At 42.5% G+C, this 16,615-nt stretch overlaps 1 protein-coding gene across 2 annotated transcripts in view; it reads left to right on the forward strand.

Moving 5' to 3' along the window:
* The window catches only part of mkxa (mohawk homeobox a), a 24,974-nt gene extending 8,636 nt beyond the window's left edge, over positions 1–16,338 (forward strand). Inside the window, exons 1-5 of one of the 2 annotated variants that reach the window (XM_015029082.1) lie at positions 1,523–1,757; positions 4,403–4,556; positions 6,352–6,699; positions 14,057–14,090; positions 14,206–16,338. In XM_015029082.1, the coding sequence (XP_014884568.1) occupies positions 1,575–1,757; positions 4,403–4,556; positions 6,352–6,699; positions 14,057–14,090; positions 14,206–14,551 (1,065 nt within the window). In that variant the 5' untranslated portion in view covers positions 1,523–1,574 and the 3' untranslated portion in view covers positions 14,552–16,338. Of the gene's footprint in view, positions 1–1,522; positions 1,758–4,402; positions 4,557–6,351; positions 6,700–14,056; positions 14,091–14,205 lie in introns of those variants that run through there. The other variant, XM_015029081.1, reaches the window with a different exon arrangement.
* The last annotated feature ends 277 nt before the right edge of the window (positions 16,339–16,615 follow it).

Raw genomic sequence — 16,615 nt, forward strand, 5'->3', positions numbered from 1 at the left:
GAACCCACGGGGGGAAAATCTGACAGCCTGGTCAACCTGCTGGTCACTCGTTAGCTGAGCGAGAAACGGAGAAAAACTCTCTTCAGATCTCAGGGATTAAATCTTCGGGTTTTGCGCAAATAAGCGCCGCAAATGAAACATCTAAACCAGAGACTTAAAGACTGATATGGGTTTAGATTTCAAGTAGAAATATTATTAAACTCCATCAGCAGTAGCTCAGCAGAGTTTTTATCATGTGCATGTATTAATAAAATAATGAACGTGATGGACGTTTTTCTGTTGACGTGCGTAAATACGCATTTGCTCCAAATTTGGCTAACATGATTTTAAGTGTCTCCGTTCAGACTGTAGTTTCTAAATATTTTCGTCCTGAGGTTGTGATGAAGAACAATAATAAACCTTTTTCTAGACTGCTGCTGATCTAATGACCATTAAAGCTGAGGTTAGAATTAAGACGCAGCTGATATTTGTTCAGTAGCTCGTTGCTCCAGAGACACGAGTTAGATCCGCGCCTAAAGACAAGTTATTTCATGAATCTAATATATAAAGTCCGACCTTCAGCATCTCGAAAATAAGTAGGATGAATATTTCAATTTATTTGTTCAAATAAAGTTTATAAAATACATAAAAAAATATTCATATAAAAAAGGTGATTATTCAAAATGTTAAGGAGGTTAAAATGGAAACAGCTGGAAAAACAGGCCCAAATGCATTCCTGACTGGAGTTCCAAAGAAAAACATTTTCTGCTTCTATTAAACACTTTAATCAAAATGTTCAGTTGGAAACTGTAACTATAAATAACATTTATTTAGCAAATGCAATATTTCTTTTTAGCCCAACTGAAATCATTTATTAACATCAACGTCAAATTTAATCAAAACAGGATGAATTGTGGTGCAGGAGTGAAAAAGTCACGTGACCCACATGAGGAGGCCTCAGTCCTCAATGCAGCTGTCAGGTTCCAGTCCTGACCTGATGACCTTTGCTTCATGTTTTCTCTCTCTCATAATCCACTCTCCTGTCTGACCACATAAAGGCCACCAGAACCAGAGAAAATCTCTGAAAGAAACAAAACGAAAATGAAAAAAACAGGATGAATTAAAACCAAAGAAAGTCTAACATAAACACATGTTGGCAGCGTCAGCCAGAGTTTCCATGAACACTTTTTATCTCGCTGCCTGAATTTACTTACAGTTTCATACAAAATTATTTTCCTTTTGGATACAAATGAGGAACATTCTTTAACAGAGCTCTGGGGTCAAAGGTCAGAGTGAAATGCGCTCCACGATGTTCAGGCTGATCCAGATTACAAGGAAAATATTTGGAGAACCAGAACCTCGGGCCCGCTTTGAGGTCCAACTAAAATGGGTTCCATCTGCAGCCAGTGGAGCCGTTTTGGGAGCTAAAGGAGAAGTGGAGAACAGCACCATACTGACATCTGCAGGTTCAGGTGTTCCTCCTGTGGGTTCAGGACGTTCCTCTGATTCATCTGTCGACATTTTAGACTCGCCATGAATTTCTGACATCTGCTTGCTGAAGCCCCGGGTGTGTCCGGTTGTTTGCCTGCGTCTAAATGCTGTCCCTGCTGGTGCACAGGGGTCGTCCCAGCGGCAGCAAAGTGCGACACAAGCGCCAGGCCCTGCAGGACATGGCGCGGCCGCTCAAGCAGTGGCTCTACAAGCACAGAGACAACCCGTACCCGACCAAGACGGAGAAAATCCTGCTGGCGCTCGGCTCACAGATGACTCTGGTCCAGGTGAGACGCTTTCTTCTGCTCTGATTCCAGTAGGAGAGAAAGAAAAGTCACAGAGACAGGAGAGTGATCAGGCTGCTGGAGTTTAGATAGTTCAGCTTTTACTGTTCCTGAATGTTTAGCAGCAGCTGAGCAGGAGTGAAGTGTTGTTTCCTCTGCCTTCCAGATCCTCCTGCAGCTTCTCCTCTCTCTGCTGAGCGTCTCAGGCTTTGATTGTTTCTTCCAAAAGCTGCAGCTCAGCTTCATCTCATGTCCCAGAGAGTCTAATAGTGTCAGAACTAAATATGTTTTGTTGAGTAATAATAATACATTTCTCCTGCTGAACTTTTTGGTTTCAGAAACTCTGCAGAGAACAGATGTTTACCTATTTGGAAATTATTCACAAATTATTTTCTTTAGATATTCCTGAAACATTCCTACGTCTTAATATGTAAACCAGTTCTGCTGCATTAAAATGCTCCAGAAAAATCTAATTTCTGATAATAAAAAAATTGAGTCAGGAATATTTCTGCTACTTTGATCTTCATGATGGCTGGAAAAACCAGTGAGATGTTCAGAGCAGAACAGTTAGAAACTGCTGATGGCTCCCAGTTTAGAGTGAACATCTGAACTTATCTGACTGCCTGACTGCTGAGAGGAACACCCAGCACTGAGTGCAGGTGTGTGTGTACAGCAGTGTTTTCCTCACATGGTCACTCTGTGCTTCATCTGCTTCTCTTTTCTGGGAGCGCTTGATGTTGGACCCTGTGACCCAAACACACACTGACACACCCATGTGTTTGAGTGTAAATATCATTAGTGGGGTCAGAGGTTAAAGGTGGAGGATTTGTTGAAAATAAGCAAGAGGGTCAAAAGTGCAACAATCTGACTAAAAATGAGATAAATATTTAAATGCAATATTAAATTTTGATAAATTCATCTAGAAATTAATAAATGAGATTTTTCTCTCAAGGAACATGCTGGTAAAATAATGGTTGAAATAATCATACTTAGGTAAATGTTGAAATGTATTAAAAGAAGAAAACTATAAATAACACAATTCAAATTTATTACATTAAAATCATTATCTGATTATTTGTTGATTTATTTTTCTATTTTCTGCTTTACAGTCGGTCATAAAATCATAGAAAAATCCCGTGTATATATAACATTTAGCTGTTTAATCTGCACAACAGTTTATCTGCTGACCAATCAGCTGCTGTAGAACAGAATCATCCCTGCAGACTGTCTCTGATTGGTCAGGCTAAATTAGATCCAGAAATAATGAGAGATTATTTTTAAAATTAGTTTTAAACCAATGTTAAATTTAGATTGTAATGAATGACTTCCATGTATAATTATATAATTATGGTGTTTTATCAATTGTTGAAACTTATAAATAATTATAGATAAATAAAATGTGTTTAATGAATATATTTTCAATTTTATTGAAGAGATCATTTATAGATATATAAATTTTTGGAAAAATGGTTTGATGCAAATCAATTCTTGATCTAAATATTTTAACTTTGTGTTGCTGAGGTGAAAAGATCAGCGCTGTAAAATATCTAAAGTTTTCTTCAAACACCAAAAATATGTTTTTGTTCCTGTTCTCCTTGTTGGATGAACCTGGTTCTGTTTTCACTTTATTAAGGATGAAAAATCTTGTTTTTTGCCCGTCAGTAAAATGAAAACAGTTATAAATCTTTATCTTCTCAGTCTTTTTCAATATTCTTGGACTGAACAAGTGATCATTTTGTCCCAAAGTGTGAACATAAACTCAGATGTGACCATGATGTCTTTCTGTCTTTCCACTAATTGTTGCTGAGAACAGCCCAGTTCTTCCACTGTTTAGTCCAGACAGACCGCTGTTCAGGCTGCCAGTGGCGTTGAACGCATCACTTCCTGCGTGTTTTTCCCTGGAGAGGCCGACCTGGCAGCAGGTGTTAAACAGCAGCTAAATCTGTCATGTTGTAGCGCAGCAGTTAGCTTTGTTCCATGTCAGTGTTGTGAGATGGAGCTGATGATCCGGTGCCGTCTCCATGGTTCCTGAACTCCGTCTCCGTGGTAATATGCTGTCTCCTCTGGGACCTCCCGTCCTCATGAGGCCGCCATCCCCGGCCGTTCATAAGCAGCTTGAAATCTATTGAGCATGAAAAGTTATTCCAGTAGAACATCTAATGGTCTCCAGTCCCAGTGGAAGAAAGAGCAGCGGCTCAAGTGTCTCTTTTATTGGATCTTAAAGACAGAGATGGAAAAAACGTCTTACTGGAGGGAGGCTGGACGTGTCCAGAATGAGCAGGATGGGGACGTGTGTCTCAGTCAGAGCATTAGATCATGAAATGATGCGTTCACTGGCCATCAGCAGATTCTTTGTACACAGTAAAAAGCTGAGAGGCTTCAGTTTTCCTGCAGAACGTCTGGGATGTTCCTCTCAGCTCCGTTCAGAGAGCTGCAGCTACCTGCAGACAGAATAAGACTCTGTCTCTGTCTTCTTTCTCGCTCCTTTTGCTGTTTTTCTCCCTGATACTGTTAGCAGGCAGTGAGGCGTCGTCTCCACTGAGGATCAACGTTTAGTCTGGCTGTGGATGTGGACGAGTGTGGACTCTAGACATTAACACATCTTCCTGTTTGCCGTGTGTGTCCCCTTCCTGCTTTGTCCCCCTCAGGTGTCCAACTGGTTCGCCAACGCCAGGAGACGCCTGAAGAACACGGTGAGGCAGCCGGACCTGAGCTGGGCGCTCCGGATCAAACTCTACAACAAATACGTTCAGGGCAACGCAGAGAGGCTGAGCGTCAGCAGCGACGACAGCTGCTCCCAAGGTACACCTCACCTGCTGCTCTGAGGACAAACTGTCCAAACTGCACAAACACTTGGATCTGATTTTCTGAGCTCAGAACCAGAACACTGCATGTTCTCCTTCTATCAGTCAGAGGAGCTGACAAATGTGCAAACACAGCGTGGCTCTCACGGGAAGGTTCGGCCCGTTTTGGTGAGGAAGTGTTAGAAAGTCAAAGTTCAGTCGTCCAGCAGTGAATGAACAGAAAGTTCAGAGCGCTGTGGTGTCAGTAATCTCTCCCTCAGTGTGTGAGGAGGAGAAGCTGAGCGTGTGGCTCCCAGAGGAATGTGTGCATGGTGTTTGTGTTGTGTGTGCCGCAGGCCGCTGCACCACCAGAGGCTCCGTATATCTCCCTGACTCGTCTCCCTGTCATATTCTGGTTCTGGAGCGATCCGCAGCCCGCTCCCACTGCTGGCCCGTGTGCTGAAAGGCCCTCCATTATGTTCTGAAGCCTATGCTTTTGTTCCAGAGACTATTTCTGGGAGCAGATCTGACCCCGCTGACCATGTCTTCATTCCTCTTACTGTCCTGAAACGGTCCAGCTTGTTCTGGAGCTGCAGCAGCAAATCCAGGCTGAAGTAAAAACTATTTTCTACTTGGAGTCCAGAGCAGACGTGATGTTCTGATCAGGAGAACAGTTTAATACTTTTATTGGATTAAATTAAAAGGTCAGATTGTTTGGTGACAGAGGAGATGCTGGAAGAACCATGTGGTTCTGATTAATGGAAGCTCTCATCTCAATTTGGACCAGGCTGAACCAGACGTCTAACCCGGCCAAATGACAGAACTGCAGTCCTGGCAGCGACAGAATCTGAAGTGATGTGTTTCTGATTTCCCTGCTGCCAGAGAATCTCTGGGTTTTCATCAGAGTTTTATCTTCTTCCTGTTTCTTTCATCAGGTGGGAAGCTGGGCTCTAATTCAGTCTCCTCAGCTGCAAAGCATTCTGGGAAGGATTTAATTCTGCAGGGGACAGAGGCTGAGTTCAGATAGAGGAAATGGACCAGCATTCATTACGGTTTGGTTCTGGGTCTGAAGTCTGGACTGGGCTTTCTGTTCTGGAGGCGATGCCAACATGTGGGCAGGAGCAGCAGGATGAAGTCTCCTGGTTCTGCTGTTTGAATTAAAGATTAGCTCCAAATCACCGTTTTCCTTCAGACTGGGTGAACAGAACCGAGACAATAACTGAACCTGGAGTCCAACATCTGATGGAGGAAATGAGTCATTACAATGTGGACTTCCACTGATTGTTTTAGTGACTTTATGACCACATAAAAACTGATGGGACCTAAATGCAGCGACCCAGATGAAGATGGAGAGACTGGAACCAGTCAGCTCCACTGGTTTACATCACCTTATGCATATACAGGCCTTATGCTGCAGGCTTTACTGTTTCTGCATCAATGTGACCAACAACAGATGTTCTTGAACCATAGAGAGTTCTACAACCCAACGAGTCGACTGAGCTCTTATTGTAGGTTGAGAGACTTGAAGACCAGATTCCCTTCAGGTTTTCACTGTCAGTAAATGAAGAACAGACCTGAGAGACAAACCAACAGAGATCAATTCAGACAGTTTTCCTTACTGGCTGTGGAGAGTTGAGCTTCATTTACTGTTCTATGGGACAAGAGCCTGAATAAAAATGATGTTTATCTTGTACTACAGATCACCATGGCAACAGAAGTTTGTTCTGAAGTTTTAAGAGATCGTTCTTTTTGTGGAGAAGACTTCCTGTCCTCCACCTACAGAACAGTCATGTGAGCATGTCCTGATGTTGCAGATGGAGACAACCCTCAGAGGACACAGAGCGGTCCTCAGGATCTCACCAAGCCCTTGTACCAGAGCGTCATCAAGAAAGAGGGCTCCCCCATGGTGGGCGTGGCCATCGGCATGGACCCAGGGCTGCGTTCTGCCGTGGAGACCGAGGACTACGTGTCTCCACCCAAGTACAAGAGCAGCCTGCTGCACCGCTACCTGAACGACTCTCTGCGGCACGTCATGGTGGCCAACGCTGTCATGGACGCTCGCAAGAGGAACCACTCTGGCTCCTTCAGCTCCAACGAGTTCGATGACGAGCTGCTGTCGCCGTCGTCTTCTGAAGCTGAGGCCCACTTCGTCTATCGAGCCGGTAAGGAGACCACTGACTCTTCCAGGAACTCTCCAACATGCACCACATTCCTCATGTCTGATCTTTGTCTTCTTTCTGGACGTTTGTTTTCATCCCTGCAGTTTGTCCATTATGTCCAGCTGTCTGTCCCTCTGCAGGGTCTCTAATATCTCTCCTGCTAACTCTCTCTCTTCTTCCTTTAATTGAACATGTTGGATGTGTTGCTGAATCTTCTCCTCATGGTTGCTGAAATGGAGAGGCTGTTCAGGAGCTTCTTGAAGTATTTTGTCAAATTTAAACAAGGTGCAGTTCATCTGAAACACACAAGCATATCCAGTAACCTGCACACTGTCAAACCCACACACACTGAACCACTGGTTGTCTCTGAGGCCGTCCAGAGAGGTGGGAGGAGCTTCACCTCCAGCTGACCAGAGTCTAACAGGTCAGACACAACAAGGCCATGTTGAAGACTGTCAGGCTGCTGTTTGTCCCGTCTTTGATCCTGCTGTGGCTCCAGATGAGGGAGCAGAGCAAAATGTCCAACAGGCTTCTTGAGACTGAGAGTTGAATGTGGGACCTTTGCAGGAGTTCCTGCAGCGTTTCTGAGATGTAACCAATCAAGGTCAGCTGTGTTTGTATCGGCTGAGAACACTGGGTCTTTGTTCAGGTGGACTTCACATCCAGTAGTAACATTTTCCCTTTGTGTTGAACACGACCAGAACAAGGAGGGTCCGGATCTGAGCTGGATTGTTGGAGGGAAGAGCTGCTGTTATTGTGTCTCTTTTGGACAAAAGTGTTTCTTCTTGTCTGAGTGTGAAGCAGACAGAGTGTGTGTATCTGAAATGAATCAATGAGTCCGACAGGAACAATTAAAACCCTTTGACCTGAGCCAACATCAGGCTGTTTTCACTGCAGAAGCTTCACTCCAGCAGATTTTATCAAGACAAATCCCAGCAGGGCTGAATTCAGCTGGCCGACCTGCTGCCTTTAATAGACACTGACTGTTTTATCTCTCTGGTTATTATCATTTCTGGCCGCTGACGTCTCCATTTTGGCCTCCCTGGACTCTGATACTTTTACACAAGTATTACTCTGTTACATGTGACAGAAGCTTATTGGGACAAATGGAAAGATTCATTGAAAAGGGACAAGCTCCTTCTGGGAAATTAGATCTGATCCAAATTAGAATAAAAGTTGAGAAAATAAAATTTTCATTCCACATCTGACTTTTGAGGAACAAAGCAAATTAAAAACTGCAGGGAGAGAGAAATGATTTCAAGGTCAAGTTTTTCTCATTTCCTGCAGTTTTTTTCTCCGGTTTGCTGCAAATTCCAGATATTTCTTTAGAGAACACATTCTTCTTTTACAAAGAGTTTTATGTTTTATAGCGAGAGACAAATGTGTCCCTGTGCAGCAGATTTGACATAAATCTGTTCTTCTATCACCTCCACAGAGGACACAACGTCCAAATAAATCTGATTTAAGATTACTGAAAGCTTCAAACCCAGACTGGGTTCTGTTCTCTGGCTTTAAAAGATCTTCACATCTTCAGTTTGTCCCGGGAGTTTTCTGGTCATATTGTCTCGGTAAGTTCTAGTCTGTAACAAAGTTGGGATTGATCAAGGAAAAGTGATGAACCTGGTAGCTGCCGTCCCATTGGTTCAAAGTCCATTTGTGTCCCAGTTGGTTGTTGTGGGCTCAGCCAGAACTCCTGACTACAAAGAGCAGTCAGACGTGGCAGCAAATGGAGATCATGGATTGGCTCCAGTTAAAAACTAAACTTCAGTCGGCTTGAAAGGAATCCCACTGGTGAAGCTCCAAGACCTCAAACATCACATCCACACTAGAGCTGCCTGGTGGAAGGAAAACAAGCAGCATGTGATAATACTGGAGGATGTTGCAGTAACAATGTCTTAAGATGAATTAATAGAAATTAAAAAGCATTATAGCTGCATTATTTAACTTCTGTAAAAAATTTTTTTTTACATATTTGCGTAAACTGTCAGTATGTTGTGACAGTATGGTATGAGATAATATATGAGAAAAAAATGGAGTTCCTCTGCCTTGTCCCAGTGCTGTCCAGAAACAACCAATCAGAGCCAGGAGGCGGGTCTAAGCACCTGCAATGTAGCAGGTGCTTAGACCCTGTTGTGAATTATCAGTGTAGTTAGCATGGCCACCGATAACGGCAGATAAGCAGTTTTCATTTAACAGTAAGTTGTTTCTCCACCATTAGCACATTTAGCAGCAAGTACATGAGATTGACTGACAGCGCTAAGACCCTCCCACTTGCTCTGATTGGATGTTTTTGTTGTCAACAATTTTATTAAGGGATCAGACCTGGACAATAAAACATCAGTAATACAAATTTGTCCTCATTTTTCTTATGTGAACATAAAACATAAGAAAGACAATACGAAAAACAAAACAAATGACATAAGCAAAAACATTCCCATTACCCACCCCCTTCCCTTTCCCTAGGACTTGTATCTTATCACACCGAGACTTGGATCAAATCCTCCACAAATAGAGTTATCAATATATTGCCGAAGGGGTTGCCAAGTTTTATTAAATTGCTTTAAATTATTTGCTAATGAGAACCTTAATCTTTCCAAATGAGAGAGCCTTACCAGTTCCTCAAGCCACAACTTAACGGATGGAACTGCTTTTTTCAAAACATCAACACTAGTTTTTTTCCTATGATAAAGGCATAAGATAATAATTGTTGTTGACTTTTATTAAACTGAAAAAGCTGATCAGAAACACTGAGTACAATCAGAAGTGGGTCCAGCCTCAGCTCTGTGGAACATATCTGATAAAGTTTCGAATACGCCAGACCAAAATGGGGTTAATTTAGTACACAGAGTAAGAGTGGAGAAGCGTGGCTTCTTCGATATGGCATTTGTCTCACAATGAGAATGTGTTAGAAAAAGTTTTATGTAGTTTCACCTTCACCTTGTTGGCGGTATGCATCCTTAAATTTGCTTTCATCCTGTCCTGATGAAGTTAAAGTCCAGACTGTTCTCTCTCACAACCTGTTGTAAGACTGCCTAAATGCCAAGCTAGTGATAGATATATTTAGAAATTTGCAGGAGCTCTAGGGAAACGCTGCCTACTTCTCCATCGCTCACTAGCGCCCTCTGATTGGATGTTTTTGACTGGGAGCGGTGCATTTCTTCAGACTGCAAAATTAGCTGAGTGAAGAGGTGGAGGAGATTGATCTTTTCACAAATCATCTCTCTCATAGCAAACTGTCACAACATGGTGACAAATATGTGAAAAACATATTTTTAATAAAAGTTACACATTGCTGTTTTAAAAAAATAAGGGGAAAAAAATTAATCTGACGTATTTAATGAAATACTGGCTCCTGACTGATATTTGCTATTATGGCAACAAAACAACTTAGTTTGTTTCGTAATGATTTTTCCAACTCAAGCAACAAACATCACCAAATATATTCCAGGCCTACAGATCCTGAATGCAAGGATGAGCTAACATTTGTTGCAGAACGGTGAAATTACCATGACAATAAATGACCGTTAAGTTGTGAGCACACATCAAACACCGGCAGCCACATGCAAACACTCTGCAGTCCGAAAGGGTTTTTGTTGAACACAAGGAAGCAACACAGTTCCATCACACAGGGCAAGAGGTTCCATGGCCAATGAGCCTTTAATGGGATCTTAAAAGGCAGGAATCTGGCTGACTGTTTCCCGTCTCACTCAGCTCCAGATTTGGTTCTGTATCATGTGGATCAATTTCTGCCAAATGACTCCTAATGAGTCGTGGATACAGACTCCATTTGTATTCTACGGTTTAGCCATTAACACTCCAACTGGACGTCATAAAAACGGCATCAGTGAGCAAAATCTGAATATTTTTCCCCAAATTGATCACTAAATAATGGAGAGCTTGAAAATGGTTCCCCATCTGCGTACTCAACCAAATGAAGGAAACAAAGCAGCCATAATGGGTAGAGAGAAGGCAGTTTGGGGGATTTTTTTTTTTCTTAGAAAGTTAAATATGAAGTGATGTTAAAACGAGATTTCTGACATGACTGCTTCCATATTTTGGTTTAAACCTGATTTCATTTTCCAGTTATATCTGTCTGGCTTCTCTTCCAAACAGTGAGCCAGCTTTTGGTCAGTTTTCTTTATGGACGACAGTAACCTCGTCTGACTGATTAGCAGTGATGTGACTATAGATATAAATTAGCATTTGTAGCCACAACCTGGTACTTCTTCATTGGCTAATATATGTTGTACATCATTCCAATTGATATAAAATCCATTCATTCATTCATTCAGCAGAGTAATACCCTGAAGGCCACAGGAGAGACCTTGCTCCACACAGGAGAACTAATGCCACCCTGGGCAACTTCCCCTGTAGCTTGTAGCTCATATAAAAAACCACCCCTGCTCCTTATGGCCAACGAGTTTTTTTTTTGTTTAATTTTTTCAAATAAAGTTCAGACAGAAAAAATGTGGAGCCACACAAACATGGCGGTTACATGTTGAGTTCCTTCTCTTCTGGGTTTTAGTTAATTTTGAGGCATGGTCTTTACTAATGGGAAACAATGTTGACCAATCAGGTTTCGGCTTTCAGTCTCACCACAGGTCTCTCTTGGATTAAGATACATGCAGGTTTGCTGATGTCTCATTGAGTTAATATGTTGTTTTTATTCTCTGTGTCGCCGTACTAACCACATGGTTCATTTCTGTTTCCCCTGGGAAAATAACTGAATAATCAGAAACTCTTTGTTCCGTTAATACAATGATCAAATATCCATCTACCATAAATGGACAGACAGAAAAGATGTTATTTTTTGATTCAGCATCAAGTATTGACTGAACAGTGATTCCTTTCTGGTCCTGAACAATCAGACCGTGTGTCTGTTCAGCTCTGTGTCGCCTTTGATTTAATAAAAAAAAAAAAAAAAACTTGGAGTTTTTAGCTCCAAGTTGCAGGAAGCAACTTGGAGCTAAAAACTGACTCTGATTGAAAGGCACTTTAGATAAACCAGCTGAAAGCCTGATGGGTCATAGGAAGTGGTTGGTGTGTGTTGGTGTGCTCCTGTCCAACCCCCAGCTTGGTGCTAGTTGCTAACGGCAGCAGCAGATGGTAACAATGGGAGCAAAACCAGTCTCCACCACAGTCATCTGAACAGGTGGAGCATCGCTCCGTCTTTGTTAAACTCCATCTTTTTCCTCTCTTCTCTCCCTCCTCTCGCCTCAGTGTTCAGTCAGCCAGTATTTTAGATTTTCCACCTCCATGCCAGAAACCAGCAGACATCTCAGCTTTTCCCCTTTGGTGCTCCATAAAGCGTGCTGTCAGAGCAGCCCAGAGGCAGCAGCAGAGCTGACTGAGTGTTCAGCAGCAAAGGAGGAAAGAAGCAGAAACTGGGCCAGTGATTTATTGCTGATTTATTGAGTCGTTGGAGCTACTTTTGTTTGGAAAAATCAGAGTTTCAGATGTTTTAGGCAAGAAGCTTTGGAAATAGACTCTTTGTAAGCAGAGGTGTGTCTCCACATTCTGTGATTATGAGCAACCAGAGGAACCAGTTGGTGTCTGTGAGTTTATGGTAGCTTAGTGAACCTTCTCCACCAATCAGAACAGATCATCTGAGCAATGGCTGCCTCACACACACTGAATCACCGAAAGCTGGGGATAGAAAACACACACACACACACACACTTTTTCGTCCAGTTTGGATGAACAGATCCCATCAAACTGTGAAACTGGTTTGTACTTTTAGTGCAGAGGATGGAGACTGAGGGAACGTCAGTGAAACAGAGACTCTCAGATAAAGCAGGACGACAGCAGAGGAAAAGACGGCACAGCAGGGAATTGTGGACAGACAGGAATGTGAGGATATTGTTGGAAGTCTCTGACAAACTACAACCTGAACTAAAAGTGAGTGGTTTGTAACTCTGGGTTATCACGTCCTCATCTCCCTCTCACACATTCCTTCTCTTCTTCTAAGGAGAGAACTGTGGTGAGTGAGGTCAGGCTCCTCTCTGTGGAAGAATCCAAAAATGAACCAGAAAACTAGAGGAGCATTTCCTAATCAGGCCGTATCAGCCCGGAGCGTCTCAGACCTTGTCCTGTCATCATGGCTCAGACTGCATGGGAAGCAGACAGAAGAGCAGCGAGGAGATGGAGAGTCTGAGGCTGGTGGAGCCTGCAGAGATGAGATCAGTGGATCAGGATGTTTGGAAACTCTGGAGGCTTTTAAAGCTTTTCAGAGCAGTTTAATGTTTTGGCTTTCACGATGTTGGACTTTTATATTCATAAGAAAAGCTGCAGTGAAGATGAAAATGATACTCAGGAGGAGGAACCGATTGACATGCAGGATGTGCAGAGGGAGGTTGTAGAAGACGGGGTTTCCCTGTGAGGGATTTATTCTGAACAAAGGATGACCTGCTGCACGTCTGACACTCTTAATACCTTTGGACTAAATGGAAACTTTCAGATTATTTTCCTCTTTTGAACATTTTCTGCTCATCCAGTCATCTCTAGCTGGTAAAGAGCAAACTTCTTAAATGTTTAGTGAACTTAAGGAGAGAGCCTGGAGGCTGCACAGCTAAAAAGTCCAGATGTTCTGCTGTCTTTTAATGCCTCATGAAACTCCAAGCTTGTGTTGTCATTTTCACTGCTGGGCAGATCTGAGCGAAGGCTGGACGCGAGACAGAAGACAGGTTGAGGTCTAAAAACACCAAGAACTCTCAGTAAACAGCTGAAGTAAACACTCTGGCTGCCATAAAGACAACTTTACTTTCATTGTTTAATGACTTTGCTGTTTCTCACTAATGTTTCACAGATGAGATGGAGATTGGTCCCATTGAGGAGGGGGGAGGAGAGCCAGCAGGCGGCCATCTTTCTCCCACTGACTCACTCGCTGCCTTTTCATTCCCTCTCTGATCTGTTTCGCTCCGTCTTTTTCGATCTGATTTCTTCAGACAACTCAATTATGCTGGCTGGGCTCCACTTGTTTTCCAACTAAATATTACACCGTGGATTTTATGAGTCATAAGAAACATCTTTCAGCTCCATCCTATCAGTCACCTTTACGTTTGAAGCCTTCTTGCTAAAACGTGTTTTTTTCCTCCAGCATCTTAAATAAAGACAGAAACCAGAGCAGCACATGTTTGCTGAGGACACGGTGTCCACTGGAAGAACAAAACACAAGTCAAAAACCACACACACACACACACACACACACACATTCACTAATCTGCTGAACATGCAGGTCCTCATCATCAACCTTTATTTAACCAGGATAAAAAACTCCTTGGGATTAAAAACCTCTTTTCCTAGAGTGTCCTGGTGTTCTGACCCAGAGAAGTCTACTGAGCTTTTCTCTCTCTGCTTTCAGAAGCCACAGACCATGGATCAAGTCAACATGACAAGTGAGTCGACCTTCTCTCCCCAGATAACCTGTGTCCAATCACCAGCTGAACGTGAGCTGTAACACTCTGTGTTTTGTTCTCTCTGTGCGTGTTTGCGTGTTGTGCCGGTCGTCAGGGGCAACGGTGGCGTCGCAGCGACGCAGAAGGAGAAGGTGAAGGCCAAAGATGAGACGTACTGGAAGGAGATCAACGCCGCCATGGCCTTGACCAACTTGGCTCAGGGGAAGGACAGCGTCTCCGGGACAACCAGCTGCATCATCCAGAAGTCCTCCCATATAGCCGAGGTGAAGACTGTTAAAAAGGTTCTAGCTCTGACGTCCTCCCATCCAAATGTAGAAACCAGCAAACATTCCTCTCTCAGCAAGTTTGAACTGAACTCCCCTTTAAATGAAGAGAACTGTTACTTACGGAGGGAAAAGGGCTTGTTTAAAGCTGAAGAAGAAATCATTTTGTCATATTGAAGTTCCCATTTTTTAATATTTCCCTGCCATTATCAGTGCCTTAATATTCCCATTCTTGAAGCAAGAAATGTTTGTAATGTTATATTATTATCCAAAGTGTCCTTAAGATCCATAAACACGATTTTGAAGAAATCAAACTGAAAACCTTCTGATTACCAGACTCTTACCACAGAGCTGCCTCAGATTTACCACTAAATCAGCCTTCAACCCGGTCACCGTGATGCCTTTGCCACGGCTGCTTTTTCTGTTCAGCAATATATCATGTGACTAGTGAAATTAAAAATTTCAATGAGAATGACAATTTCTTGCTCAGTTGATCAGGTGCTGATGTGAACTATTGTGTGCCTCATGGTTGTGTTGGGGTTGCCTGGATGTCTGGTTGTTTTGTTTTGGTCAGTTTTGTTTATCCAGACTGTTGCATTAGGATCATGTCTTGGCATCCAGTGGAAAGAGTCTGTTTCTAGAGAAAATACTTTTCCTAATGGTGCACATGTCATAAACTTTTGTGGTGAGCTTGGAAAAGCTCACAGTTGTAAAAAAAAAAAAAAGAAAACCCTCATGTCCTTGGGAGAAAGTGAAGTTGGCCCTCTGTGCTGACTTTTAATTTAATACGCCTTCAAGGTATTGTTCATGTGTTATGAAACCGAAAGTGTAACATGAATTGCTCAGTTTGAGTTTTATGATATGCAGACTGTTATGGTCAAGGACTTTGCAAACGAGTGAAGTTGCACAGTGACTTTTCTTTTGTTTGTTTTTTTTTGTCTCAAATATTTAACAAAAGTCTGTACTTAAAGTTTGTGGTTGGGGAGGTGTTTCAACAAAATGAAACAAAGTTCAAGAAATGAAGGATATCTTTGCGTTACTTCAGTCAGTGTGCCTAAACAAGTAGAAGGAAATGAGTCAAACCTGCCAATCCCCAGTAAGGCTGTTGGCCTCCTATAGGTGTTTCTATACATCGGATCCAGGCAGGGAGGAACTGGATCCCCACCTTTGTCTCTGAACTTCTGGGTCACTCATGAGCCTCACAACTCGCACACTGAGAGGAGGCAGGGGAAGGTAGGAAGGGTTCAGGGACAGAAAGTCTCTGCTGCCCTAACAACCAGAGACCGGTCACACTGGTTAGCCCATGAAGTCTTCAACAAACTCTCCACTTCATCTGGGAGGATCCAGTCAGAACCTTTAAATACACATTTTAACATGTTTCTTCATACCTTACCTGCCTTGTAAAGTAACTATACCAGCTGGAGTGTGAAGCCTCACTCAGGGAACGATGGTTACCTGCCTAATCTGTCTGCATTACGGCCAGTCAACAGAACTCTGTTAGGGTCGACGGTACAGTAAATAAATCAGGGAGGAGGTGAAATGAGGACAAACAATGAAGCTCATTCCAATCATTTTGTAAATTAAGTTTCTGTATCAATGAACTGAAGGCATCGTCTGTGATCCTGGACAGAGTCGATGCCTTACCAGGGAGAACCTTGTTCCCCTGACAACAGAGGAGTCATTATGCACATTGTAGCATCACACAGTAAATCAGGACACATAGGGATGAAACAGAAAGATGTTTTCATTATTTATATTTAAAATGGCAACGATCAGATTGTTTTTATGTTGACTCACAAAGTGAGATTTTTTTAATGTTATTTTATTTTTTGCTTATTCAAATGGAGACTGGATGTTCAGTCCAATGACCAAATACATATCTCCCTTTTGATTGATTTGTTTTCATGTGAAGTTGTTTTTTTTTATGGTGTTTTGTAACAACAATGAATAAATCTCTGAATGAAGCAGTGGCATCTATTTTATATGTCATGACGCACAGAGTTTTACAGCAACTTGGCACTCAGAAGGTTGCAAGTTATTTTATCTGGGGACACAATATGTGACTTGACAGAGCATGAAGAAACTAAGTGTTCACTCTAACCGACTGGTTTTTGTTTCATGACAAAGACTGGACCTGCAGACGGATCAGACTGGAGGATTAACCAGAACCAACTGTGTGGAGTCTGTCATCAGGTCAACAAAACAAACATACCACTAGGTGGCAGTAATGGAAGATGGTCT

The sequence above is a fragment of the Poecilia latipinna genome, unplaced genomic scaffold (genome assembly GCF_001443285.1).
Source record: "Poecilia latipinna isolate Pla-1442-1.1 unplaced genomic scaffold, P_latipinna-1.0 Scaffold143, whole genome shotgun sequence".
NCBI lineage: Eukaryota > Metazoa > Chordata > Actinopteri > Cyprinodontiformes > Poeciliidae > Poecilia > Poecilia latipinna.